The following is a 25,726-nucleotide window of genomic DNA, read 5'->3' as shown; positions in this document are numbered from 1 at the left end:
TTGTCTTCACCCCAAGCATATCAGCTCCCACTGGGATTGCAGAGGGACCCACACAAGCAGGAGTAGATACCTCTCAACCCAAGCCACTCTGGTCCACCATCGCACCTTGAATCCCTCAGAACCACATAGTGAGTGCACTACAGCCCCTGCATTCACTGCCCAGCCCCATTTCCTCGAGACAGCTGACAGCCGCCAAGTCTTGACGGGCCACTTGGATTCTTTGCTGCCGACTGTCTGGGAACTCAAGGCGAGTGTTTTGGCGACCCTCTCACATCACCCTGAGGGACAGCCAGCGAACAGTACTGCTTTAACACTGAGGGTAGAGGGGTCAGAGCCCATGAGAGTCATCCTCCCTCCATGTGTGCATCCCTTGTTTGCCAGTCTCTGCTAATCACCTCTCTGAAGGCAGCGGGTGTCTTTCAAGACAGCCTCAAGGCCATTTCTGGCTTGGCACCCCCAGGATTTCACCCAGGGGGGTCCAGGGTCTGGTGCGGGAACACAGCCGCATTCAGAAGTTCATCCCGGCATGTCAGCGATAGGACATTGGAAGGGAGAAATGCACAGGGAGAGTGGCAGAGAGAGGTCAGGCACAGCAAGATGCCTCCCCCCAAACTTTCAAGAGAGATGCTCTACATCCATTAAATAAGGAGGTTCCAGGCCCCTCTGAACACAACGGCTGGTCCAGCTATGCACCATTCAGAGCTGGACTATCATGCCAACAGCCAAGAGTCAGTGTGGTGGGTGTTAACACAGATGTCCTGGGAGAACAAAGAATGACACATCTGGTGGAAAATGAAGGTAATACCTACCACCCCGATGCCTTTCCTGCCCTATTTCCCCAGCACGTTCTCCTTTCTTCACAAACTTCATTTCTGCTCTGACACCTAGACGCACATTTCTATTGCTCTGAAGAACATCCTCAGTCTGTCTTTCCCTTTATTTTCTCCCCTTTGAAGGGGGGCATTTTAGTTTATCTGAGTGATGCAAGGGTCGAAACCACCCAACAATGAAAGCTGGACACAAAATGCCTCTCCTGCCTTCCAAACAGAGGGGATCAAACATTAGCCACGTGTAAATCATTAACCCCGAGGCAAAGGTGCTTGGGCAGCTCGGAGAGAAAGGAGCAAACATGTGCATGTGCATGCAGGGTCACAGCCCCCACCCCAGCCCACAGGGGAGCAACACTCCAGCGCTTCCTTCAGCATTCACTGAAGGTCACCTTGAAGCATCCCCACTGCCATGGCCACTCTGCAGTCAGACCGAGCCAGCCCCAAATGCTGAAGCAATCAGGTGGGCACAGGGAAGAGCCCAGTGCAAGGAGACAGACCCCTGAGCTTGGCTGTGGGGAGGCAAGAGCTGTCCCCAGCCCCATGCCCAGGGGGGAGCTCACCGGAGCAAACCAAGCCCAGTTCTGCAAATGCCCTGCTCCAGGAGGACAGGAGACTCGGTACACTGCGAACCACTGCTCTCCTGCTCCTTGGACCTCCAGACAGCCGATAGCTCAAGTCACAGTTAGGAACAGCACTGTGATGGGCAATGGTGTCTACAAACTGGCCCTGGACACAGGCATGGACATAACCCTGCCATGTGCGCTCAAGGGGCATCTCATCATGGCCACAGGGACATTGCCTCTTAGCCTGGCCACTGAATTTTGCAGGAGCTGCAACAGCCCAAGGACAGGACAGGGATGCTTGGCCTTGGGGAGGGAGCCAAAAACCAACAGCAGTAGCTACGTGGAAGAGTTGAGGCTGGATGAAAAGAGATTTTGGACAGGGGTCTCAGCAGCATCTCATAGCGACAAGGGAAAAGCATCTCCTGTTGCTTTCCGATTGGTACCAGCTACCTGGCAGCACTGCAGCCCTGCAAATCGCAGGGTGGTTTTCCCCCAAATCAGGGTCAGTTGCCCTCTCCTGTCACGCAGCCAAGGCTGTGCATCTGCCCTGCCACTGCGTGAAGGAACCGGGGGCAAGCCAGCCCCAAGCCACATCTATAGGGAGATGACCCCCTCCCCACCAAATTGCCCACTGCAATGCTGCCTCCAATGTCCCAAGGCCGGGATGAGGAATGGGGTGAGAGAGGACAGACGCGAGAGGCTAAAGTGGCTCCCAGCTCCTAACCTGCTGGCCAGGCACTGAAGCCAGGTCTGCCTGGGGGCACAGCTCTGTCTGATGGACAGGTACCTGCCATGCCATGAGCTCCGACCCGTACCCAGGAGAGCAGAGCCCTGAGAAAGGAGTAGGCTCCAAAAAAAGAAAGGGTGCGTAACAGACATATACCCCAAAACACCCTGAAAACATAGGGTGCCTTACCTGGTGGAGTTTGGGGAGGGGGAGACACACACAAAAAGAGATTACCCAGCCACATTACCTGCAGAAACATTAATAAAGACACAAGAATACCCTCCGTCCTCCGCAGGGAGAGAGTCACACGGGAGAGGCAGGTGCCCAGCGGCCAAGTGCATCCAGCACAGGTCTCTCACGGCCTCACAGAAGCCCTGGCATGGCGGGGGAGTTATGGGGACAGAAGCGTTACACCCAGGGACCAGGAGCAAGCAGAGAAACCACTCCAAGTAGCGGTGACACCGGGATTTAAGCAGCCCCTCCCACTCATGCAAAGCAGCCCGAATTTCCGCCTCGCTGCCGTGGCTGAGATAATTTGGCAATCTGAAATGTTTGGTGCCCAAGGTGGTACAGTAGGGCAGGCGGGCTGGGAAGGGCAGGCAACGACCAGCCTCTGGCGTCAGTCCGGGAAAGAAGGAAGCAAACCCTGCGCTGTTACTACTATAAAGTCGCAGAGTGGAGGTTAGTAAATCAAACTCGAGAGGATCAGAGTTATCAGCAGGAGGAAAGTCCACATCATTAGTTGCATTCACGTTAGGAGCAGAAGGGCTCCAGCTGCCATTTACACCGGCTAGCGCTAGCCCCCAGCGGCCAGCAGGTCGTCCAGTGCCTTGCAACAGTTGGCTGCTGCTGCTACGTTTCGGGCTCCGGTCACCTGGAGGGGTGGCACTTAGAGCAGCATGAGGCAGCCCAAAGGCAGCGGAGGGTCGCCTGTCTCGCGTGCTGGCGCGAGGGGACAGCTCCGGGTGGTCTGCAGAATGTGGCGTAGCTGATGCTCCATCTCGGGCCCGGGAAGGCGCTACGCGGGCTGGCTGTGCTTTGGGGCTGGCAAGGCTTCCTAAGCCCTCTCCTGAGAAGGGCTCCTGGGGAGGTACCACCTGCTCGTGGGCACCGTCACCTGGTGAGAAAGGGAAAGGAGCACTACCTGGACGGGGTGCCACCGGCCTCTGCAAGGACACCCGAGTCCCCTTCCGTTTGCCAAGCGACTCTGTTGGCTCGGGGAGCACCAGCTCGGGTCCTGCTGTCGTCAGAAGGTGGGGGCCTTTGGTGGAGCTGCTGGTCGTGTCCTGGCTGCGGGCAGGTGCCGTGCCGATGGGAGGAGTGGCCGTCGAAGCGATGCTTGTTGGCGGTCGTACCGTGCTCTCCGGCATCCCCGTGACGTTCCCGTCCCCCTGCTCGAGCCCGCTGTGGGTGCCTTCAGCCACACGCGGGAGCTCCGTGCTGGCAACACTCTCGTTGCCCGTGGGCACTGCTGCGCTGGGACCCGGCTCCCAGCCCTGCAGGCTGGTGACGTCCCCCGACCCCTCCTCGTCCTGCGCCATCATCTGCGGGGACACGCTCAGCCGGGGAGCTGCCGGAGAGGAGAGCGGCTCCGTCGCCAGCTCGGATGCAGCGGTTCTCCCTTCGGGTGCTACGGATGTCCCCGTGACTTTTGAGCCACCCCAAAGCCAGTTCAGGAGCTGTGCTTCGGAGAAGCAGCAGCAAGTCAGAAAGAGTAAAAATCCCAGGCAGCATGGGGCTGGAGCCATTTGGAGGAGAGAAAAACAAGCCCCCTTGCTTTGGAAAGAAAAACAGAGGGGACCGGGGTAAAAAAAGGAAGGGCAAACCAGAAGTTTTGCCCCAGACGGACGCCCGGAGTGCTCACATCGATCTCTCCTCCCCAGCTCTCCGTGCACAATCCTTCAAACAGGAGCAGCCGGGAGGAGTGGCTCCGCTGGGCCGGCTGAGTCAAGCCCTCCTCTCCCAACCGCTGGCCTCCCTCGTTCAACACCCCCTGCACCAGGCACATCCCACCCAGGCGACATGGGGTCTAAGGCCAGGGACCCACCTGACCCCCCCCCAGGGAAGTCTCTCAGCCACGCCAGCCGGTGCACTAGCCTCCTCGCACCCTCCTCTCATGCACCCTGCACTGCACCAGCCAGCTGCTGCTTCCAGCTTTTAACTCCTTCCTACCCAAAATGTCCTGGAGACCTCCTTTCTCCCCCTCACAGCTCTAGTTAAATGACTGACATTGAAAAGCCATCTCACGTATGCAAGGGGTCATGCGCTGCTTGAGGACACAGTTTCCATTGCATTGCCCAGCTTGGGGCAGCCTGCAGAAACCAAGGCTGCCGCGGGCAAGGCTGCTCCCCTGCACCAGGCAGCGCTGCCCTTCTCAGAGGTCAGGCCCAGCTTCCCAGATGGTGAAGGAGCCTCCAGCTGTGGCTGTCCGCGCTCCCCGACGGATCCTGTCCTCAGCTGACATCCCCGCTCCAGGAGCAGCCCTGCCAGAAAGCCCTCTGGCAGCCAGTGCTCTGGCTTCCCCTCCAAAATCTTGCACTGTGGGATTTTCTCGGGAGACCTGGCTGCAGGAACAGTTATGCTGTCAGCTGGCCAGGGCTCCAGCACGACTTCCCCGCCTGGCCATCGGCAGCTGGGGCAGCAGGTCAGCGTTCGGCTGCAACACCCTTCTCCCCAAAGGTCTGTGGCTCCAGCGTGACTGCTCAGATAAGCCCGCTGGGCAGACCCCCAGTCTGCTGGTTTCACCTGTTGGCAGCGCTGCCCCCAAGCTCCGGGCTAACCCGCATGGGTTATAACGTCAGAGCAGGATTAAGAAAAGAGCAAAATCACAGAAAATGCTTCCAAGATTTCTGCTGTCTGGAAACACAGCAAGTCTCAAGAGCTTTTGAGATGCTTTCCTGGCTCCATTACATGTCCAGGATCCCCCAGATGTTATCAAGAGACCAAGGAGCTGGCAGGGGAGCACAGGTGAGCCTCCCCAGCTCACATCACATGCCAGCTAGCTTTGGAAGCCAGGACTTCTGAGCATTTTACCCTTTAGCACTCAAAGACCACTACATTTAACTGAAACCAGTTCCTCCCACAGAGAGGAAAGGCGCCAAGCACGCTGCTCTGTTTGCAGAGCTGCCAGCCCCGGGGCAGCAATGCGGGGCTGAGCTGTCCCAGGGACACGCAGTGACTCAGTGCTCCCCCAGCACCAGGGACCTCTCCAGGGGGACAGATCTGGCCGAGGGAAACGTTCCTCCCGTACCAAGCGTGAGCATTTGTCCGCTCAGAGCCCTCTTCAAATGCCACAGTGCCGACATAGGAGTCCTCCTCAAAAAAAAAAAAGAGGGAAAGCATCAATTTCAATAAGGAAGGCTACAGGCTTTTCTACAGATTTGTTCCCACAATTAGCCGGCTGGCGCATGCCAAAAGCCAAGTCCCTCGCTCTTCGCACACAGTTAAAAATAGCCAAAAATCCAGTTATCAGGCCCATTTCCCCACCCTCGAGACTTCCCCTCCCGTCCCCAGCACTCCTCTCTCCCGCAGACGGTCTTGGGGCCACGCTCCGGCGCGCACTCGGGCAGTGACAAAGCCACCGCGAGCCTTGATGCAGCGCGCCGGCTGCTGTGGCCCCAGTGAAACACACCGTGGCCTCGGCCAGCCCGTCCACAGTGTCCCACCCCAGTCACCTGGGGATAACATCAGCGATGGCTTTGGCTACAACTTCCCTGCCCAACAATTCACACTCATGGCTCAGGTGCTCTCCAAACAGCACGTTAAAAGGCCAGAGATGTACTCTGGAGATGGGGAACCGCAGGGGATGCTGCAATCTCAGGCTCCCCCCACTCCACAACCTGCACGGCCGAGAAAGCCAGGGTCTCAGGTAGACTACCCATTCCGCATTTCCACTGCCAGCATATTGCAGGAAGAGATTATACTCTTTCTCTTCTCTGATTTTAAAGAATAAATGGAAACAAAACAGAATCAAAAGTACGATGAAGCTCACTATCATTTAAAACAACAAAAAGAGTCAAGAAATATTCATGAGAAAAGTGAAAAAAGATGATTAAAATAGCTTTTAGCTACATACAATGTTTTCCACGCTGTTTTTTTTAAGTGTGATATGGGTAAGCGTTTCGATTAAAATACTAGTTGACGTGGCAATGATGCTGCATCAGCCCATTGGCCCCAAAACTGATGTTATTACAAGGGCATTTTGTGGAACAGATCTCCCCCAACCATGAAACGGCCTCCAACTAATCTAATACGAAACGCATTTTTGTCTTTACGGCAAAGTTTCCATATGCGCCGCCTTGCCCCTCCAGAGCACTGCGCAAGGGGTGAGAAAGTCCAAGGCCTGGAGCTTCATTCCTGACACCCCGAAGGGAAAAAACCTTTTTCTTCAGCCTTTAAAGTAGCTCCAAAGCAAAGCAACGCCGTTCAGGAATTTGCTTGCAGGCGACCCAGGGGGTTTCCTTTTCCGACTGTCCGCCAGGCCGGCTGCCCCCACCATGCAGGGAGCAGCTTGGCAGACCTGGGCGCTGCGCATTGCCTTGTCGACCTGCCTCCTCGTGTTGGGACAGGTCCCCGCTGCGCCCTGCTCCACTCTCCGAGGCTGCTCCACCCCAGCCGCCGGGCTGCTCTTCCAGGCGTACGCCGCTCCCCGGTAACCCCATCCCTGCCAGCGCTGCCGAGCAGCCCTTCAGCGACGAGCCCTGCCACCTTCTCCCCGCTAAAGGTGGAAAACCAGGACCTGAAGGTGCTTCCCACCTGCTTAAGGACATGTTCTGGACGGTTTCTCCTTCTGATCTATTATGCCATGGTTCCTCCTTGCAACTGATCTATTATGTCATGAACTTCACCCAAAGTGGCCCTGTCAAAAGAGCAGTTCCCCCTTGCCCCCAAGCAAGCTGTGGTCAAGCACACTGGCCAAAAGAGCTGGGAGGTACCGTGAAATCTGCTCAAAAGGACTTCGGCAAACAGAGCTTTGTACAGAAACGAAGTTTGGTCCAGCACTGACCAAACATGGGCAGCATGAGAACCCCGACCCAGGATCCCAGGGCCATCCATAAAGCCCAAACAACTTAAAACATGTAGTTCATACATGAGAAAATTCAGCCTAGCTGTTCTCAAGGGCTGCACCCAGCCACCAGAGAGCCTTGCAGAAGCACAGATGCCCCAAGGCAGGGTGTCCAGCCAGGTGTCTCAGGGTCACCAGGGTATTTCTCAGTAACAGTCATCCCCCGCCCAGGATGCCATCAGCCCTCCCAGTGAACGACCTGGGCAGGAGGCCAGGGAGGCAGAGCGTGACCACGGGGCACAGCATTTGACGGGCTTGTTCCCGGGCCATTCAGATGGATGGAGAAGCAAAACTTTTTCCCTGGACAGAGCCCAAATCGATTCCTCATGGTGGTGAGTCAGGGCGACCTGCGGCCACTGCCGCCCTGAATACTCACAGCTGGGTGGTTTTGCAGAGGCCAGTCATGGAAGTTAACAGAGCTCTCCAGCTGTTGCTGGAAGAGAGCCTTAGAAAGAGCAAGGCATCGCAAGCCGTTCGAGGTTGCCGAGCCAAGCTCTCGACCACGTCCCTGTGGGGCACAATTGTGACCCACTGAGCCACGTGGGTGCCGTGGGGAGGACGGGGTGGCCTCCCACCCCCGGCACCCCACCGTGGTGCACGGAGGCCAGGGCAGGCGAGGGCGACCGCATCTCAACGCAGCTGAGATGCTTACCACCACTCGTCTCCCACCTCACCAAAGGCCGGCGGATGGGCTAGCCGGGAAAGCGCTATTCAGCAGCATTTCTGCCCCGTCCTTGGGCGGGCGCTTGTCAGAGGCAGATGTGAGCCCTGCCAAGCTCAGGGGCGGTCGGTGGAGCACGAAGGAAAAGCCCTGGCACCCGTGCTGAGCGACACCAAGAAACAGCCCTTTTAAGATGCCCCGACAATGGACGGATTCATTTTTGGCACAAAGCGGCTGTTGAAGGCGCCGCTGAGGAATGCCGCCCCGTTCGCGCCACGCATGCCACCCGGGGCGAGGAGGGGACCCCGGGGTGGTGTTTCCCACAGCTGGCCCCCGCGGGATGGGGGTCCCCCGATGCCAGCAGAGAAAGGAGATGGCTACGGAGGCCCCATAACGGCAGCGGATGATGCTACTCCAACCATGCTGAGGGCCAGTGGGCCAGCCGAGAGCCTCAGAGCGCCATCCCCCGCCCCGTCCGGGGCAGCAGCCGCCTCTGCGAGCGCTGCTCAGCCCATTCCCGCGGGCAGCGGGTGAAGCACCCCGTGGGAGGGAGCACCGCGAGCCCCGACAAGCCTCCTAACCTCACCCGGGAGGATTGTGGCGGCAGGCAGCACCGCACTGCGGCACACCGAGCGCACGGAAATACAACGCTGAGCCCATAAAAAAAAAAACTTTTAAAAAAATATATAAAAACCCCTAAAAATTAAAAAAATAAAAATTTTAAATAATAAAATAAAAATAAAGAATAAAAAATAGAAATAGAAAAAAAAATAAAAAATAAAAAATAATAAAAATAATAAAATAAAAAATTTAAAAAGTGCTTTTCCTTTCTGCTCAGCTTAGGCAGCTCATCACGCGCAGGGGCCAAGAACTGAAGTAGAAGGAGCAGGAGGCCCGTGGGAGGGGGGCCGCCAGCGCCGGGCCCATCACTGCCGGCCCTCATTAAGTCAATGAGCTTCCTTTCATTGCACACCTCGGCGCTGCTGGGACCACGGCTCCAAGGGTCAAGAAGCCGACGCTCAGGCATCTCCGAGGTATGCCGCTGACGTCCCTGTTGGCGGGATTTCTGAAACGACGAGTGGCAAAGTAGCTGCAGATCCCCCCCAACACTGCTGCGGCATGTGCTACCGAGACGCGCTTGCTTTGAGCTCGCTTGCAAGAGGGGCCGCAGCAGAGCCCGCTTCCATGGGCGAGTGGTCCAGGTGCCCTTCCTCTCCCTGGCACACACCTTTGCTAGGCAGCGTAATGTGGAGGCATGCTATGCTCCAGATGAAAAGGATTTCCCTTAAGGAGGCAGGACAGGCAGCATTCCTTGCACAGCATGACAACCTGCTCCAAAAGACAGCGTGCCAGCACCGCGCACCAGGCTTAAACCGACCTCAGGACACGCGCTATCTTCTTTCCCTTGGCTTTTCTCTCTTTCTTTTCTTTCTCTTTAAAGCCACCTGGGACAGTTGCACAAACTGGGTTCAAAGAGCCACAGAAGAAGGGCCCTGGAGGTGCCAAGCCAACCACAGGAGCCAAGTGGCTCAGAAGACGTCCCAGTGCCCCACGGCACGCACAGCGCTGCAACGTCCTGTCTTGGCGTGCTCAGTTACACCACCCCGACGCTAACCAAGCATCCAGGAAGGGATGGGGTAAGGACCAGCGGATGAAGTGTTTTGGAGTACCCTCGCGCTGCCGAACACATGGAGCCACAGCAGCACCGGCCAGCATGCACTGCTGTACTTCGCATGCCGTTGGAGCAAGGGAAACGCCTTGTTTTAGCCTCCTCTATGTTCAAGGCTCTAAAAAGGTACTCTGCATGCTCGAGAGGATGCTCCCGAAAGTTTCTCAAACCCTTGTGTGTTTTTACAAGTCAAACCAGACCCTCAGTCTGTTCCCAATTCCCTCCTGAATAGTCAGTCTCCATCTTCCCACCACTTCCCAGCATCAGGCGTGGCAGTGGGCTTAACCCAGAGAGAGGGTCAGCCTTCCCCCAACACTGCCCCGGAAAAGGAGGATTAACCAGATCTGCTATCCCTGGATTTAGTCTTTTCCCAGACCCCGTGGGCTGCAAAAGCCTGCTGCGCTCTGCAGGAACAGCATTTGCAAGCATCAAGCGGCGTCTATCTCCCTCACCAGGTGCCGGCCGGGCAGCAAAGCCACTTCCAGATGCTGAGCTCAAATCCCTGTGGGCTCACCAAGAAGGACGGACAAAGTTGGGCTGTGGCCCAGACAGAGAAGAGCCTGAGATAAACCCCGACTCCTTCTTCCTCCACCCTACTCAAGCGATGTGTCCTGTGACTTTGGCATCAGGAGCTGGCACGAAGGACAAACATCCCCTCTTAGCACAGCAAATGGGGGACAACTTGCCACCCCTCCCCAACTTCTCTCCGTGGTCAAAATGAGTTGTCAGCCTTGAACACCAAGGCAGGTGAGGAATGAGGAAACCTTGAGATTCAGCTTAGGAAAGTGGTGGTGGAAAGTCTAGTGATACAGCCAACACCACCAGCACCCAGGCAGTGCGTTATAGAGGGGCTCCGAGCCCTCTCAGTCCCCCAAAGCCAGTCTCCTGCCATGCCCTGGTGTCCACAGAGGGCTACGCTCCCGCACCAGGAGCCTGCGCTCTTCCCCTGAGCTCAGCCCCTATTTGGAAACAGAGGGGGGAAAAATAAAACTCGATCCCTCAAAAGAAGGAAAAGCCAAAGAGCAAAGAAAAAAGCTTGTCCCACTGGTTTCAAAACTGCAGCTTCCTATCAGTAGTTAAAGAATAACTGCTTTTAAAGGGGATTGCCCAGGCACAGAGCTGAGCGAGTGGGTTTTAAACGTCCCAGCCACGTGCGCCCCAGTGCACCAGGAGGAGCTTGTGTTTGCAGCAGAGGACAAGCCTGGTCGAGAAAATATTTGGTTTTGACTGTGCCAGTGCTCCGTGGGACACGGGGTTCATTCATCCTTCCCATGGCTTGCTGCATTTCAGACTCACACTGAGGAAAGCTCTAAGCACTTGGGACAAGGTGTTTGGGGACGGGATGGGAGAGTGGGGCATCCCCAGGTGCGGAGAAGAGCCTGCCGAGAGACGCGGCTCTGCACAACGCTTCAGTCTGGCCTGGGGTGGAGGGGATGAGACCAGCTCAGCAAATCCTCTCGTGCAGGCTGAGGCACCCATCCTCTCTGGGGTTGAAGGGAAGGTGGATGGCTTCAGGAGGCAAGCTGGCTGGCATCATCCCAGTGGGCGAATTTTTGAGGTGCCACTTCCATCCCGGATGGCGGCAGCCTGCATGTGAAGCCCTGGGTGTTCAAGAGAGCTGGCGAGCGCAACCCCAGCCTTGCAAGTTCCAGGTAAGGGCACAAGCCAGCAGACGTGTCCCTGTGCCAACCAGCTGGGGACAAGGATGGCTTTGTGAGGCCTGCGGGTGCCCTCTCGTGGCTGGAGCCACACGGGAAGGAAAACACACAGGGAGGGAGTGACGCACAGCGCCCAGGCCTGATCCCACGCAGGGCCAACGATGATGGTGATTTTGGAGAGAACAGGAGCCAGCAATAAGCTGCGGCCTGCAGAGTCACTTGGCACACGAGCATCCAGCACCGCTTTACTCTAGGCAACTAGGAAGGAGGACAGAAAGTTGGAAAGCGGCACCACACCAGTAGCGCAAAGGCCAGGAGGAGGCAGAGACAGCAGAGGGAGCTGCAGATTCAAGCAAAGCATGTCCAGCAGATGGATGGAAATGCCTGGAAGAGATGAGCACAAGGGCTCTGCACCTCCTTTAACCCACAGCTTCTTTCTGTGCAGTCACAGCACCATCAGCAACAGGATTGGCAAAGCCAGGCTCCATTAAGTTCTGCCTCTGTAACTCAGTGCTGCCAAGATTGGGCCCCAGGGAAGTCCAGTCCCTGCACACTGGTACCTAACAAGTCCAAATTCCAAAGCCCTTGGCTTTGCAATGTTAATAGTCTTCTTTTAACATACTCCCTTAGAGAGGTATATGTATTTTAAAGGTGTGCTTCCAGTTTCCCCCACCCACACCAGGACTTGTCATTGCACAGTCACTTGGCACATGAGCATCCAGCATCGCTTTACACCAGGCAACTAGGAAGGAGGATGGGAATCCCAAGAGCTCTTGCAGACCTCAAACCTTCACTTATGGTCTATACCCTTCAGTTGGCGTGGCCTGACCTGTGTGTGTGTGTGGGGGGGGGGGGGGGGACAAGACCTCTGCAGCATCTTGACCCATCCCAACTTGGTTACACCAGGGACCTCTCCTATCTAAACCAACTCCCCAGGGATGTGGGCTCATAGCAAGTCCAAGCAGGGAAGAAGATGCCCAGTGAAGCAGGGGGCTATGTTCAGATGGGGGAGTGGGTTAAGGATGCTCTAAAACCAGGGAACTTCCCAATAAAGCTGCTAATGGGAATGTGGCCAAAGAAGGAAGCTATGGCTGGCAGTGTTTTTTGCTGGAAGCATGTCCATTTGCTTCAGGGCTGCTCTAGGAACGCAGGGACTCCGCCTCAGTCCTTCTGCCCTTCCCCAAAGATTAAAGACGAAGCTACTGTGACCCATGAGTAGGTTTGAATCCCACCGCCTGGAGAGAGCTCTCTCCTAGGAGATACTTGGAGGAGGATGGAGGTTACCTCTCCTCCCAGACGCGCCGGCCCCAGCCAGACCGCAGCGCCCCATTCGTGTGTTCTCATGGACACCCCTAGCAAGGGACGGACAAAGAAGCAGAAGACAAAACCCTGCCAAAGGAAAGGCAATCCCTCCTTCTGCAGCACACAGGCAACCCGTGGAACGTAATATCTCCCCGGCCTGGCAGACCACGAGCACAACTACCACCGAGGGGCCTCACAGGTAGCAGGGACCATTAATGTTTTTTAGCAGGGCAAGCCCGGACAGAGTGCTGGCAGGGCAATCTGATCCCCTTGTCACCTGCAGTTTCCTTCCTTCCCCTACCCGGATTTCAAGGGAAAACTCTGGTTTCACCAGTCTTTTCAGTCCAGTGAGAGCCATTGGGCCAGGCACTATTGCACAGACCACAGATGCAAGATACCCCAGGGGAGAAGTGTTAAATACATTACATGCAGCTGTGGAAAGAATTTTTTAGCACCAGCAGCAGAGCCTACCATTGAAAGACAGAGCAAAAGAGGGGAAAAGCACATATGTGCTGAGAAAGGGGCATCCCATTCAACCCATGCAGAGCTGGAACGGGAAAGAGAGGGATCTCACAGCTTCCACACTCAGCCCATGCCCTGGCACAGGGCGCAGGTGAGAATCAAGCACCCAGCCCCAGTGACCGGCTTAACAACCAGGGGTTTCAACTAACACATGCACACCATTGCCAGGCTATTTTTACCAACTCTTTTGCTTTCTAGTCTGGCACGGACTTCCTTTGCCCCAGATTAGCTCAACAGCCAGGAAGGCTGGAAATTTCCTCTCGCTTTCGGCTAATGCTAAAAATGTCCCTAGCCCCTTCTGAACGGCCAAGGCAACCCCCACACGCACACACGGTATTGCAAGATGTTCTGTCAAATGTCCCTGCAGCTGCCTGGCTCTGTGGGACCCACCAGGACAGGCAGGAAGAACATCTGAGCTTGCTTCTGGGTGAAGGAGAGAAGTTAACTTCCTGCCACACAGTCTCCTCTCTCCCATGCGCATGCACACAAGCTCATTTTAGTCCAATTCCCTCCATCAATGCACCCCTAACAAATCTCCCTTTTTGCAGTGGCAAAAGGGTTTGATGGTGAGGGCTTGCAGAGATGTCCACGGGGTTATGTCTGAGCTGCGAGGCTCCCCTGGGGCCTCCACTCGCCCTGCGCATGGTGCTGCACGCTGCCTGCACAGCTCAGCCCCAAGAGGCAAAGGTTCCCCTCTGCAAACACGCCACAGCCCTATGCCCTCTCCAAAACCTGTTGTTGCTTTACACCAGGTTCCTTTATTAGAAGAAGATGACTTATTAGAAGACTTGCCCAGTTAATATCAGAAGGTGTGATAGCACCGTCGCAATCAAAAAGGGTGGCGTGGGCCCCATCCAGACTCAGAGACCTGTCCTGCAGACTCTGCTCTTCGCTGGCAGCTCCAGAGGAACAGGACAGGGGACTGTGGGCTGGACCCAGCTGACTGTCCCCTCCACCATGTCCCACAGCCACCTGCAGACAGGCAAAACTGACCTGAGCAATGCTCCAGCCCTTCTGCCAACCCACAGCGATGTTGGCCTGGAGCCAATAAAGCATCATGTACAGCAGTATAGGTCTGGATAGCGGGCATCCAGATGTGGCTCTGGCCAGTATCACCGGGAGCATGAAGGAGCCTGTATTTCCTCCTGCTAAAGTTCAACGCTGGTTCAGCCCTAGAGAGGCTGAAGTGCACGAGAAATACCAAATTCCTGAGGAATTTGGGATCTGCAAAATGCTGCTTAGAAAATGCATGCAGCTATGCCCTATCTGTACACCTCCCCTTCCATAAATGCTGCTGGGAACAAAAAAAGCCTTGACACCAGCACAGCAAGGCAAAACAGAAACGCTGGAGGCAGGGAGCACTTATTTACCCGAGCAGAAACATTCGGCAACTGTCAGAAGCAGATGGTATCCTTAAATCCTATCAGTGTTTGGGATTGTAATCTGTTCCTCATCTAAAAGTACAAACAACAGTTAAAAGGCACTCATCAAGACGTATGTAGAAGAGGCCCCGAGGATATTGCCACATCCCAGGCCAGTGACCTCGCACGCGGAGGCAGCCCAGGGACAGACCGCGGGAACCCAGCCAACAGAGACTTGCAGCCAGACCTGGCTGGCAAAAAGATTGGGACGAGCAGCCGGAAACGTACGATTGGGGGAAGGTGATGTTGAGCTACTCATGCGAGGGATGAAGAAAACACGTGCCCCTCGTGCAGGATGCCCTGTATTCGGCTGCTCCCTTAGGAGGCACTGCAACAGAGGCAGATTTTTCCCAACTCCCCAAGTGCAGGAGGAAGAGCTGGTCCTTGCAAAACCTGCCTGGGCCATGCCTCATTTGAAGAAACATTAACCATCCACCCATGCCATCCAGAAAGTCAACCTTAACTTTGCACGGGGTGGGGGAACAAACCCAGAGCAATTCAATGACAAACAGTCTTTTAATTTTCCCTTAAATAAGCGTAGGACACTGCTTCCTTTGATGTCAGAGTTGATGCAAGATGAACACATGCAGACGCTCCATAAATATTGAGAAACTCAGTACATGAGTGATTTATATGGGGGAAAGGGACATTGCACTGCTGCACCCAGAGTCTCCAGGCCAGTGTGAGTGACAGCATCCATCAGGGCTAGTCCGTGTCCCCGTCGATGGCAGCGAGGGTCCCCAAACACAGGGCTCAGCGAAGCAGGTGCTGGCTCTCCACGGGCGCTTCTGCTAGGACCTGCCTCCAGGTCGGTGTCGCCCCCAACTGCACAACACTGCCGAGCCCCTGGGACCCGCAGCGTTCCTCGACGTTTACTCACCGCAGGACAGAAACATCCTCCCAGCAAATTCCTCAATAAGATAAACCTTTAAAATGTCACGACTGCCTCAGAAAGGGAGCAAATAATCCAGGGGCTAACGAACGCCTCAGCCAAAACGGGCAAGCAGCCCAGACACTCGCCCAGGAGAGAGCACCAAGCACCTGCCCAGCCATGCCAAGACCCCACCGATCACCCACACCCTCCTCATGCTCCCAAATACGGCAGGAATTAAGTTATCCTTCGCTTCGGGGGTGCAGCACTACCCAGCCCAGGGCAGACACACGTCCCTCCTGCAGCCTTTTTATGCCCACTGGACTCGGCGCACCCCAATCCCAGCCCACTGCTCTCGCGGGGACTCCAGCCAACGTCAAGAGGGCACCAGAAATATTTGTCTAGGGAGTATTTTTAACGTGCCGCCCTCCCGGGAAATATGTGGGCTATGGCAGCAGGCACGGCAAGCGCCACAAAAACAAGCAAGCTCGCTTCCCTCTTTCCCAGGCAAGGCTAAAAATATGGGAGGGAAACGGACTCCCAGGGAGCAGCATAGAGAGGGTCAGGCAGTGCCGAAACCTTCTCCGGGGATAAACCTGCCGGCCCCGGCTCTGCTTTCCTTCAGCCCCCCCTCCCACTGTCGGGGCTGAGCGACAGCTTGGAGATAAGGCGCTGGGAGGCGCAGGAAGGAATGCAACCCCCTTGCAGGCAGCCCGGCGCGTTAATAAATCACCGCGCGGCCACAGCTGCTCACCCCCGGTTCAGCCGGGGAGCCGGGTTCCCACGCGCCGTGGAGCTGCCCGCGCCGCGAGCCGTTTCGAGCCAGCTCCCGGCATCTCCCTGGCATTAATCTCTGTCTTGCCAACAGCCCCACGGTGCCGGGTTTTCATCCGCTGCTGCTCAAAGCAGGCGGTTGGCAACGCTGCGCTTGCTTCCTGACGGAGCCGGGAGCCGCAGCAGACACGAAACATCCCGCCTCCACCCCTTCTCCAGGACCCTGCTCCTGCCACCAGCCCAGGGGACGTTGGGGCCGCTTGGCCGTGGGGCCAAGAGCCTCCGCAGTGGCGCTGACCTCCTGGGAAGCCCCCGAATTTTAATCGCGTTCCAGGCATTCCTTCCCCGCCGTGGCCCCCGGCTCCGGCATTCAGCACCGAGGGGCTCCCGTGGCCAGGAATGCCAGCAGCCAACCTCCGCATAGGGATTCAGGGGCACAGCTGGTTCATCAGAGCTGGGGCAGGGGGTATCGGTTCTCATCACCGTCCGCAATGGATTTAGCAGCCCCGCAGCTGGGAAAGAGCGATGGAGGCCAGGTGGAGGACGCGAACGGGCCACCACTAGTCCCAGGCACCTATATAGGTTCCTTCAGGGACTAGCTCTTCTGGCACATTGCAGTCCTCCATGAGCCAAATCTCACACCTTGCTCTTAACCCCGGCCAAAACAGCGATTAAACTTACGGCGGGGAGGACCCTTAAATTTTTTCTCCTCCCCCCTTCCAGGAAGGTTTGTACTTAGTGAAGGCAACCCACCCAGCCGAGCCCTCCATGCCCTCGTCATCTTAACGGCGCCGAAAACAAGTGCGACAGTTCCCTAGAATTGCAGCCGCCAGTACGTCGCACTGCCGGCAAGCCTCACACATCCAGCTGGCAGACCAGGCGGTGAGAAACACTGTTTTGCCAGGCAATGGAAAGAAAAAGGAGGATAGTGGTGTCTTTTCTTTATTTTTTTAAGCCTTCGGATCTAATCTTCCAATGATTCAGCTGTACTCTGTTTTATCAGCTCTGACCTCCGGCAGCACAGGGGACTTTGTTTATCTTGGAGCCTCACAAAATTCGTGAGCACATTGCTCATAATAAGATTCCTTGTCCAGTTTGTCGTCTTTCCACCTCTTTGCGCCCCTCAGACAATACTTGGTCTGTAGCACCGACTTTGGCATCTCTTGCCTGCTCTTTCAGAAGTTTCCTCTGCGTGAAAGAGCTGGGCTCTGACGTCCCCTTTTTGGCGGCGCGCCCCGCGCCAGGGCTGCCCACTGAGCAAAAGGTCACACCGGACCTCGGCGAGGCTTTCAGCACCGGTCCCTGCAACCAAACCAGGGATTACAAGGGGGATGAAAAACTGGCCAGCCCACCAGGCTCAAAAGGTGAGCGGGCAGCAGTTCAAACCAGCAAGCTGGTTACCGCTAGTGCCGTTTGGAGGTGGCTGCTGGGCCAACACTACTTAACTCCTTCAATAGCAACCCGGATGATGAGCCACTTGACCGGGAAAGGCATCGTCTGGCCCTTAAACCTATCCTGCTGCTCTGTCCTCAAGCTAAAAATCGGGCGAACGCACTGAAATTAAATTGACTGATCACAGTTTGACGTTGGCCAAAGCCTGCATTCCCCATGCCCCACTAGAATGAGGGTCCATCTCTCTGCTGCCACACAAAGCGTATTTAAGCAGGAAAAAAAAAATCAGCTCAAGTCATTAAGGAAGTGCAACCACTAGCTTCTGGGAACAGGCATTGAAAGGTGTCAAAAGGGCTGATTTCGGTGGCGTCTACGTTATCTACAAGGGGAAAGACAACATCCTGGTTGCCTCATGTTTGCTAGTGCAGCTCCTTCACACCTGGAGCCTGAAGTTCCAGGTCCAAGAGCACCTGGAAAAAGCCAAAAAAATACATATCTTCCTTTTTTCAATTACTAAGTAATACAAGGGATGAGAGAGTTTTGAGCACACATAGCAGATGACCAAAAGCAATCAGTTTACCAAATATTTCCTCCTTCAATTTATCACTTGGTTCTAAAGACAAAACATGATGTTGCTAAACTACTTTAATATGCTAGAGTTTAACTGCATATAACTAGACAAATCTAAAAGGCTGATTTGCACATGGGTCAAATTCTAATTTCTATTGAAACGTAGTTTTCTTGAAATAGGGTAAGAAGCAGTTAAGAAGCCATCACCATTGTGCGCAACAGAAAGGGAAACTGGAATGTGTATAATAACTTAGGTAATTGTGTGTGTGGGGGGGTGGCGGGGAGAAAAATGAATATGAGGTAGAGCACGTACCTGCTCCGGGAGGGGGAAAAGAATCAAATTTAGCCTAAATACTATATTTTGTCACAAAAATCAGTATATTTGGATGGTCACCGAGCAGAGAGAAAGTTTCCCATAGGCAGAAGCATGAGAACAACCCAAAAAATATTGGCATCAGCAAGTACCGTCTGTCTGTCCCCCCCAAACATCTCCCAGCAGCCTGCCGAGGGGAAAGCAAGCAAGCCAGCGAGCGAGCTTGCTGCGAGAGGCCGGGCAGGCTGCCACCAGCAAAGGAAACCCCAGTCCTCGCTCACGGCCTCCTGCATCGTGTCGGCACAGCAGGAGCGAGGCTTCCCCTGAAACGCCCAGCCAGCAGGCGCGGGAACCACAGGGAGCTGCTTCATCTGGGCCCTCCCGCACTGCAGTCTGCAACGGCGGCAGACCGCTCTTCGGATGCGCAGTGTCTTCCTATCCAGCACCCGTGATTTGGGCACCGGGGTGCATGCAAATACAGGAGGATGGGTGCTGGGGCAAGCGCGGGAGATGGGTACGGAGCCACAGGGCATAGCACCACGTCGCAGCCCTACAGCACCCGCCCACACAGACACCCTTCTGCAAGGGGCACGGTCAAGGCAAAACCAGCTTTCAGAGCAGCAAGGGTTAAAAAAGAAAAAGAAAAAAAAGAAAAAGAAAAAAGAGAAAAAAAAAAAGCAGGCATGTCTGAGGCAAAGGATTAGAGAGAATAAGGCCATTTCTCAGCAAAGACTATGGCAACATAAATAGAAAAAGTAACATTATGCCCAAGACGAAGCACTTTCGATTCATTCTTGCCCTACAATGTGGCTATTGTCTTGCTGACAACTGGTAATTATCCCAGAGCTGAAATACACTGGTATTCCCACCCTTTAACCAAGGGGATTTTGCCCCGTCCAGCCCTCCGCCACCAGCACAATTCACATACCACAAGGTTCAAAGGAGTTGGGGGGGGGGGGACTGAAAAGGCCAGGGGACTGCTCTGGCGCTTCGCTTGGGAAGCGCCCTTCATTCATCCCCTAAAAGCCAAGCTGTTCGGGCTGGGTTTGCTCTGAACTGCCAGGTTTGAGGTTTGAGGACGTCTCCTTCCCATGGGGTGCGCTTCCATTGGGATGGGCTGCTTGCTTAGGGACGCCTGCAAGCGTTGTGGGGTGCAGGCGCTTACTTTTATTTATTTTATTTATTTATTTTTACGGCCCTCACCAGACCATCCCCGGGACAGCATTACAACCAGCTGGGAGGATTGTGTCTCAGAGCTGGCCAGCGCCCCGAATGCCAAGGGCTTCTTTTCCCCAAGCGACAGGTACCCGCAGCATCCATCAAACCTCCTTACAACCTCAAGCCCCAGTTTCTAAGTCCTCCTACAAGAAGCTCGGCCGCATGCAGCACACTGCGGTCCCCTCTTCCCCTCCTGCGTCTGAGGTTGCCACCCCATGATGTCCTCGTCCTGCCAAGATGGCCCCCGGTGCCCTTGGATGGAGGCGGGCAGCTTGGGAACCACGGGCGCAGCGGTGCCTCTTGTTTCCCTCTCTCCGGGCCAGGAGAATTTGCTTTGAGACCGAAAGCCGTCCGGAAAGAGCCTTTTTGCATTTCGCTAGTGGTTTGCGCTGGCCCCTGCCTACCCCAAAAATGCATTTCTGAACTCGGTGTGCACATGCCATCTTAACTCTGGAGCGTCGAAAGGCAGCTCTGGGGAGCTTCCCCATGCTGCAATTGGTGCACAGGGCTGGATGCATGTTCGTCAGAGGAGAAGGGAAGCAAAAATGCAGCTGGCAAAGGCTGAAGCCGGGACCCACTTGAGCACAGCGCAACAGGCAGCCAGGTCAAGCAAACTCAGACTGTAGCTATTTGGGAGGAGGGATCAGTGGCAAAGGCTATAAAAGGCCACAACGGCCTCATTTTTACTCCTGGCAGCTCAGAGCGGGAGGGCAGGAAACCCAAAGATGACCAAAAGAGCGGAAAGAAAGCGATAAGCTTGCAGCCCTGCTAAAAAGGGACAAGATCCATTTTCAGCCCCAATACCCGAAGGCTCCAGCTCTCCTCCACTGTCAGGAAAAAAAAGACAGCTGCGGGGCAAAAAAAAAAAAAAAAAAAAAAAAAAATTCAACTGCTGCCTCCCAAATTGTCTGAGTTTACATGACACGTCCTTGCTCAGCCTGGCAAGAAAGAGAAGAAAAACGCAAAGTTGCACAAAGCCACAACCCTCCCTCCCGTCTCAAAAGCCCCAAGGCTCCTCTGGTCCCCAGATGCTGGGCTGTCCTCCTGCTGCGCACAGCACTCACCCATTTCAAGGATGCAACAGCCCGTTTCACTCTTGCTTCATGCCTCCCTCCCCACCAGCACAGAGCAGACGGGACAAACCCGTCTTAGCAGACCTGCAGCAGCTCATTTATACCTGCATGGGACAGGGGTGATTAATGGTCTAAAAAACTCCCCAATCCATTGAGAGTCCAGCCCAATGCTAGCATCAGCTCAGACTGGGGAGATAAGGTGGTAAAAAGGGCTGAAAATTGCTTCAGGGCAGACAGAAACACAACCCCGATATTGAAACTCGGATTTTTTTGTTTTGTTTTTCCAAAGCAGCCTTGGGTGACACAGGGGGGAGGACAAGCCAGGGCTGGATGGAAATGGGCAAAGCACAGACGGTGATGAGCGACGTGGCATTTTATAACGCTGGTCTTTGTATTGCTGCCCCATGCCTGCAACAGCATCTCACTTCAGTGTGTCCAGATCCAGCATATCCGGCAAGGCAGAGGATGAATTCAATGGCCTACAGAGCATGCCATGAATGCGTGGGACTAGCAACTGTTTAGGGATTTTTGCACTGTATCTCATGCATGTAAATGCACATAAGTTTCCTCCCAACGGGAGCTTTGGAAACCAACTCCTCCTGCAGCGGCACCAATTTCACAAACGCTATCGGTGCCCAGGAGAAAAGCACCATCAATGAGCACGGCAACATCTTCTCCCTTGAAGCCTTGCCATTCCGCTCCACGAGGCTTTTTGCTTGTTTTGGGGGTTTTTTTTGAGTGTAGGAAAAGCATCAGAGAAAGGAAATGGCTCCTTAAACCCCAATAAACTGTCCCTGATCCCAACAGTTGTGCAACCCGGAGCAGCGCTGCTCCAGACAGCATCTTGCAGGCAACTATGCGGCTTGCAAATGCTGGGCTGCCCACAGTGCCGGCTTGCTCGTGCTGGGCCAGGCTGCCCTTTGCCGTGGCCACTTGCATGCAGCTGGGGCAGGATCGGGGCCCTGTGCTGCAGCTCGGCTCCGGTCCAGTAGCAGGACAGCAATACAGATGCTCGAGCACGCATGGGCCGCGCACCCCAAAAAAATCAGCAGGTGTTGCAAATGGCCTGCCACCCTCCCCAAAGCAAAAGCATCGAAGGCCAAAAGTCCCCTCTGAGGCTGCTGTCATGACACAGGCACTAAAACACAAGAGGTTTTGTAAAGCCTCCCCCCGTCGCCCCGCTGGCCCGCGTTTCCAGACTCCAGCTCCAAAGCATGTCACAATTCGGAGCGTAGCTAATCCGCACTGCCGGGACCAGGCAAAGTGCACCTCGGTAGCCGAATTAGCATTCCCCGGCAAGACGGGGAAGCCGCTGAGTTAAATAAATGCTTAAATAAAATTCCCCCCCCAAAAAAAAAGAAAGAAAAAAAGAGAAAAAAAAAAAGCAAGCAAGCAAGAGGGAGGAGCTAGCTAGGGGACTCCACACAAGTTCGAGCCCGTCGAGACTTTGCAGGGAACAATATCCATTCTGCAGGCCCTGGAGCCCTGCCAGCAGTTTCTGCAGCCGCGCTCTAATTAAAACATGTGGACACTTGCAGCGCGGCGCCCCGGCGGCACGGAAAGCTGGCCGCCACAGAAGCGCTGACCTCAGCGCTTCTACTGCACACAGGTTCCCCATCAAAAACCACCACCCCCTGAAGGACCACCGCCGCACTCCCACGGCAGACCACTCGCCGGATGCTGAACAGATTGAAAAGCAGGAAAAAAAACAAAACAAAACAAAAACACTTTGCAAGGCTGAGCTGGGAGTACGCTGGCATCAGCCCCTTCTCCGAGAACCAGCAAGGAAGCACCACAATTTTGGGTTCACCTGCATGTGACAGGAGCAGCGTGGGAACCGAGCTGGGGCCTGGCTCCATGCAAGGGGAAAAGCGAGCGGGAAGCATTGGAAGCACGAAACCCAGATTTCTCTCCCTTTAAACCGTTTTTGGCCGGAGGGAGTCACTTAGCGCAACTCCTCTGACCCGCTGCCTGACGGACGGAGGGCTCTGGCAGGTCCGGCTCGCTTTGCCTCTAGCTCCGGTGACCAAATTACACACTTTCGGCAGCGTTACACAAAACTTCCCTCTTCCCCCCCTGTGCGGAGCTCACATAGCCCACAGCTTCTTGACAACCATGTGCAGCCACCTGAGACAGGGCCGGCATCCAGGCTGATCCCTGAAGCAACAAAAGTTAAGACAAGGCACTGGGCTCCAACTTTTGACTGCCATGAGAAACTTGGGCAGAGGAGAAGAAGGAAGAAGAAAAAAAAAAAAAAAATCCCGCTGGTGGTTGGTGTGCATTTATAACTTTTTTTTTGTCCTGCTGGATCATTTTTCCCTGCCTTACAGCTACGGATCCATGCAAGCAGGTGAACTAAGAGCCGACTGTGCTGCTGCCTGCTGCTACTACTTTCTCCCACCCTCTCTGCGGAGCAGCCCATTGGCTCAGCCGGGACCAGGGTAGGTGGCACCACACATGCAACAGGGGCCCAAACCTCCCCTAGGGGGGCTTTCCAGGATATCAGAGCCCAAACGGCAAAAGGAAAAAGCAAAGAATGGACAAAGGGGACCAGCTTGCACAGCTCGCACACACCATCACCTCCGAAAAGGAGGTGAGGAAGGAAAGCAGGATAAAGTCCAGAAGGGACTGCAGGGAAAGCAAAGGAAGTACTTAAAAGATTAAAGTGGGACAATGTTATCAGCACACTGCCGCTCTACTCCTCTAAGTTGCAGGGGCTGGCTCGCACGAGGGGAGCGCAGGCACCCGTGCTGGCTAGCAGGCTGAACCACCCGGCACACAAAATTTCTGCTCTCCCAGGCAGATCCTGGTAATACTTTGGAGAAAAGAAGGTGGGAGAGGTTCTTGGGAGCATTTGGAAAGGACTCAGCACCAAAACAGCCCGGAGATTGAGCAGGATGCAGCGCCCGCGGCTGATGCTGAAATCGCACCAAGGACGAGGGGCTCCAAGGCAAGGAATGGCTTGAGGGCGTTGCTGCTCCAGACACATCCCACCTGCGGAGGCTGCAGGATCAGGCCCTTTCCTGATGCCAGGCCAGCACCCCATGCTGAAAACCCACCAAGAAACATCCATCAGGATCCACTAGGAGATCCCAAGCCCCCAGATCAACATAAGCAAAATTTGGCCATACGCCCAGAGCTGCCCTAAAACACATATTGTTGCCACAAAAGACCCCGTCCATCAGCCCCACAGGTGTCCCAAGCAGAAAAGTGTGGCATCTCACCCTGACCTAGAGCAGGGCTTCCCAGGGGGCTTCAAATTGCTAGGAGAGACCAATAGGGCCAGCACAAGTGCTAATACGCTTCCCTACCATCTATTCAGTTTTTAATTTCCAAGGAAAGGTGGGATTCAGCTCCAGGTGGTAGGCATCTGAATGCAGGTGTTTCCATATGCTCCCGGTGGCTGTACCCACTCCTACCCTCAGCAGAGATATGACTATAGTTATCAGAACCTGGAGAGCCACTTGGCTCACCCTAAAGGAGATGCCTATGTTTGGTGAGCCAGGTGGACCTCCGAGCTTTGCTGATCGCATGATTCCACCTACGCCGTGCACACAGGGTGCTCGGACTCCTGACTCTGCACACAGGGACTCCTGCATGATTGGAAATACCCAATGGTATCCAGCTGACCTCCACCTGCCACTCCACAAGGCCACGGACCTACTGCTAAGGCACCAAAACGCAGGACCTCCTCCTCATGGTGCTATTTTTACTGGCTATGGCTGGTACTGAGTGCCATCTCTGAACATGCCCCTCAAAGAGAAGCCTCCAGCCCTCACAGGCATGATGCTAGAACTCCTTGGGTCTGTAAAGCAACGTCAGGAAAACTCATAAGCACAACAGGGTCATCAAGAGATTAAACAGCAAAAAAGATTAACCAGCAAAATGGAGTCATTTTTCCTGATTGTTCATAACCCAATAAATGCAGAGCTGTTACCTTGAAACACTAGGAGCTGCTAACAGTCACGGGCATAATTTTTACTGGTATTAGCAAAACTACGTTTCATCAAGATATGCCACATTAGCAACACCCCAAGGCAAGAGGGATACAAGTTGTTAACAGCAAGCTGTTGCACACCAACTCTTAACGCAGCCATGCAACCGTATCAAACTGCCAGAGCAGCTGGAACATTAGGATGCAGGGAATGTATTAAGAGATTTGTTTCTACTGCACAGTTGTATTTGTCTTGGCACAGTGAGAGTCAGATTTACAGTGACATCGACTCCCCACAAAGTCCCAGCAGGGTCTTGTCTGAGCTGGCATGACTTAGCAGAGCAAGTGGACTTTGCTCCCCTGTCTTCACCGGGAGGCAGAGCATCTCCTCCCACACTCTGGAGTGCTTCCCAGGCCGTGTAGGAGTCGTATGCTACCTGATCTAGTCTTGGTTTTGGTGGGGGCAGGCATGCTTAGCGACCAGCTCCTGTCAAGAGCAGGTAGAGGCAGGCTAGCCGAAACATTTGGGAGCCCATTTTATCACCAGTAACTTTGCAAGAGTCTCCCAAATCTCCCTGTTGCTTGGAGCAGAGCTAACCTCCCACCACAGGAGATGCCTGCAGAGCTCCGGGGCATCTAAGCAGGCGTAGATAACACGGCTGTGCAAGCTCCTGGAGACATCTGTTTAAGGTGGCCTCTGCACAACCCTGCCTTGACCCTGCCCAGGCTTCCCGGGACAAGCCGGGGACAAGCATCAAGCCTGCCCGTGCAAAACAGCAGGCATTCAGTCAATGAACCATTACCATGTGATGGAGCAGGACCCATCAAACACCCTTCCTACACCACAGTTTTAATCCCTGTTGCTAGGACACCTGCTAGGAAAGAAATACAATACTTATGGATTAGCGTCTAGGCTGTCTGACCTTTCTCTTGGTTTTCTAGATAGGTATGACTGGGACAAAAATTAGGCCTCAGGCGCTGATAGTGATGCTCAGTAAAAGTTGTTTGTAGTCCCTAAAAGATCTGAGCTGTGGGAGGGAGGAACATTCCTGCCGCTGAAAAAGCCATTTAAACTACCTGCTTCAGGAAAAGGATGTGCAAAAGAGAAATTCAGGCCTTGCAACCTACTGCCAAGCCCAGGGTTTGCCCAGCAACCCAGCCTG

At 54.7% G+C, this 25,726-nt stretch overlaps 2 protein-coding genes across 2 annotated transcripts in view; both read right to left on the bottom strand.

Moving 5' to 3' along the window:
* COL18A1 (collagen type XVIII alpha 1 chain) overlaps positions 1-25,726 on the bottom strand; it is a 70,817-nt gene that overhangs the window by 28,083 nt on the left and 17,008 nt on the right. The gene's annotated exons all lie outside the window — the stretch shown is intronic.
* LOC136992297 (collagen alpha-1(XVIII) chain-like) lies at positions 2,351-3,661 on the bottom strand. The gene has a single exon (XM_067298471.1). It carries the CDS (start codon positions 3,659-3,661, stop codon positions 2,351-2,353), a length of 1,311 nt encoding a protein of 436 aa, XP_067154572.1.

This window comes from Apteryx mantelli, chromosome 6, assembly GCF_036417845.1.
Source record: "Apteryx mantelli isolate bAptMan1 chromosome 6, bAptMan1.hap1, whole genome shotgun sequence".
NCBI classification, from domain to species: Eukaryota; Metazoa; Chordata; class Aves; order Apterygiformes; family Apterygidae; genus Apteryx; species Apteryx mantelli.
The sequence above is the reverse complement of the archived record's forward strand: the minus strand, read 5'-3'. Positions and strand labels throughout refer to the sequence as shown.

Coding starts and splice junctions, on each gene's coding strand:
- LOC136992297 (XM_067298471.1), bottom strand. CDS start 3,661: ATGGCGCAGGACGAGGAGGGGTCGGGGGACGTCACCAGCCTGCAGGGC.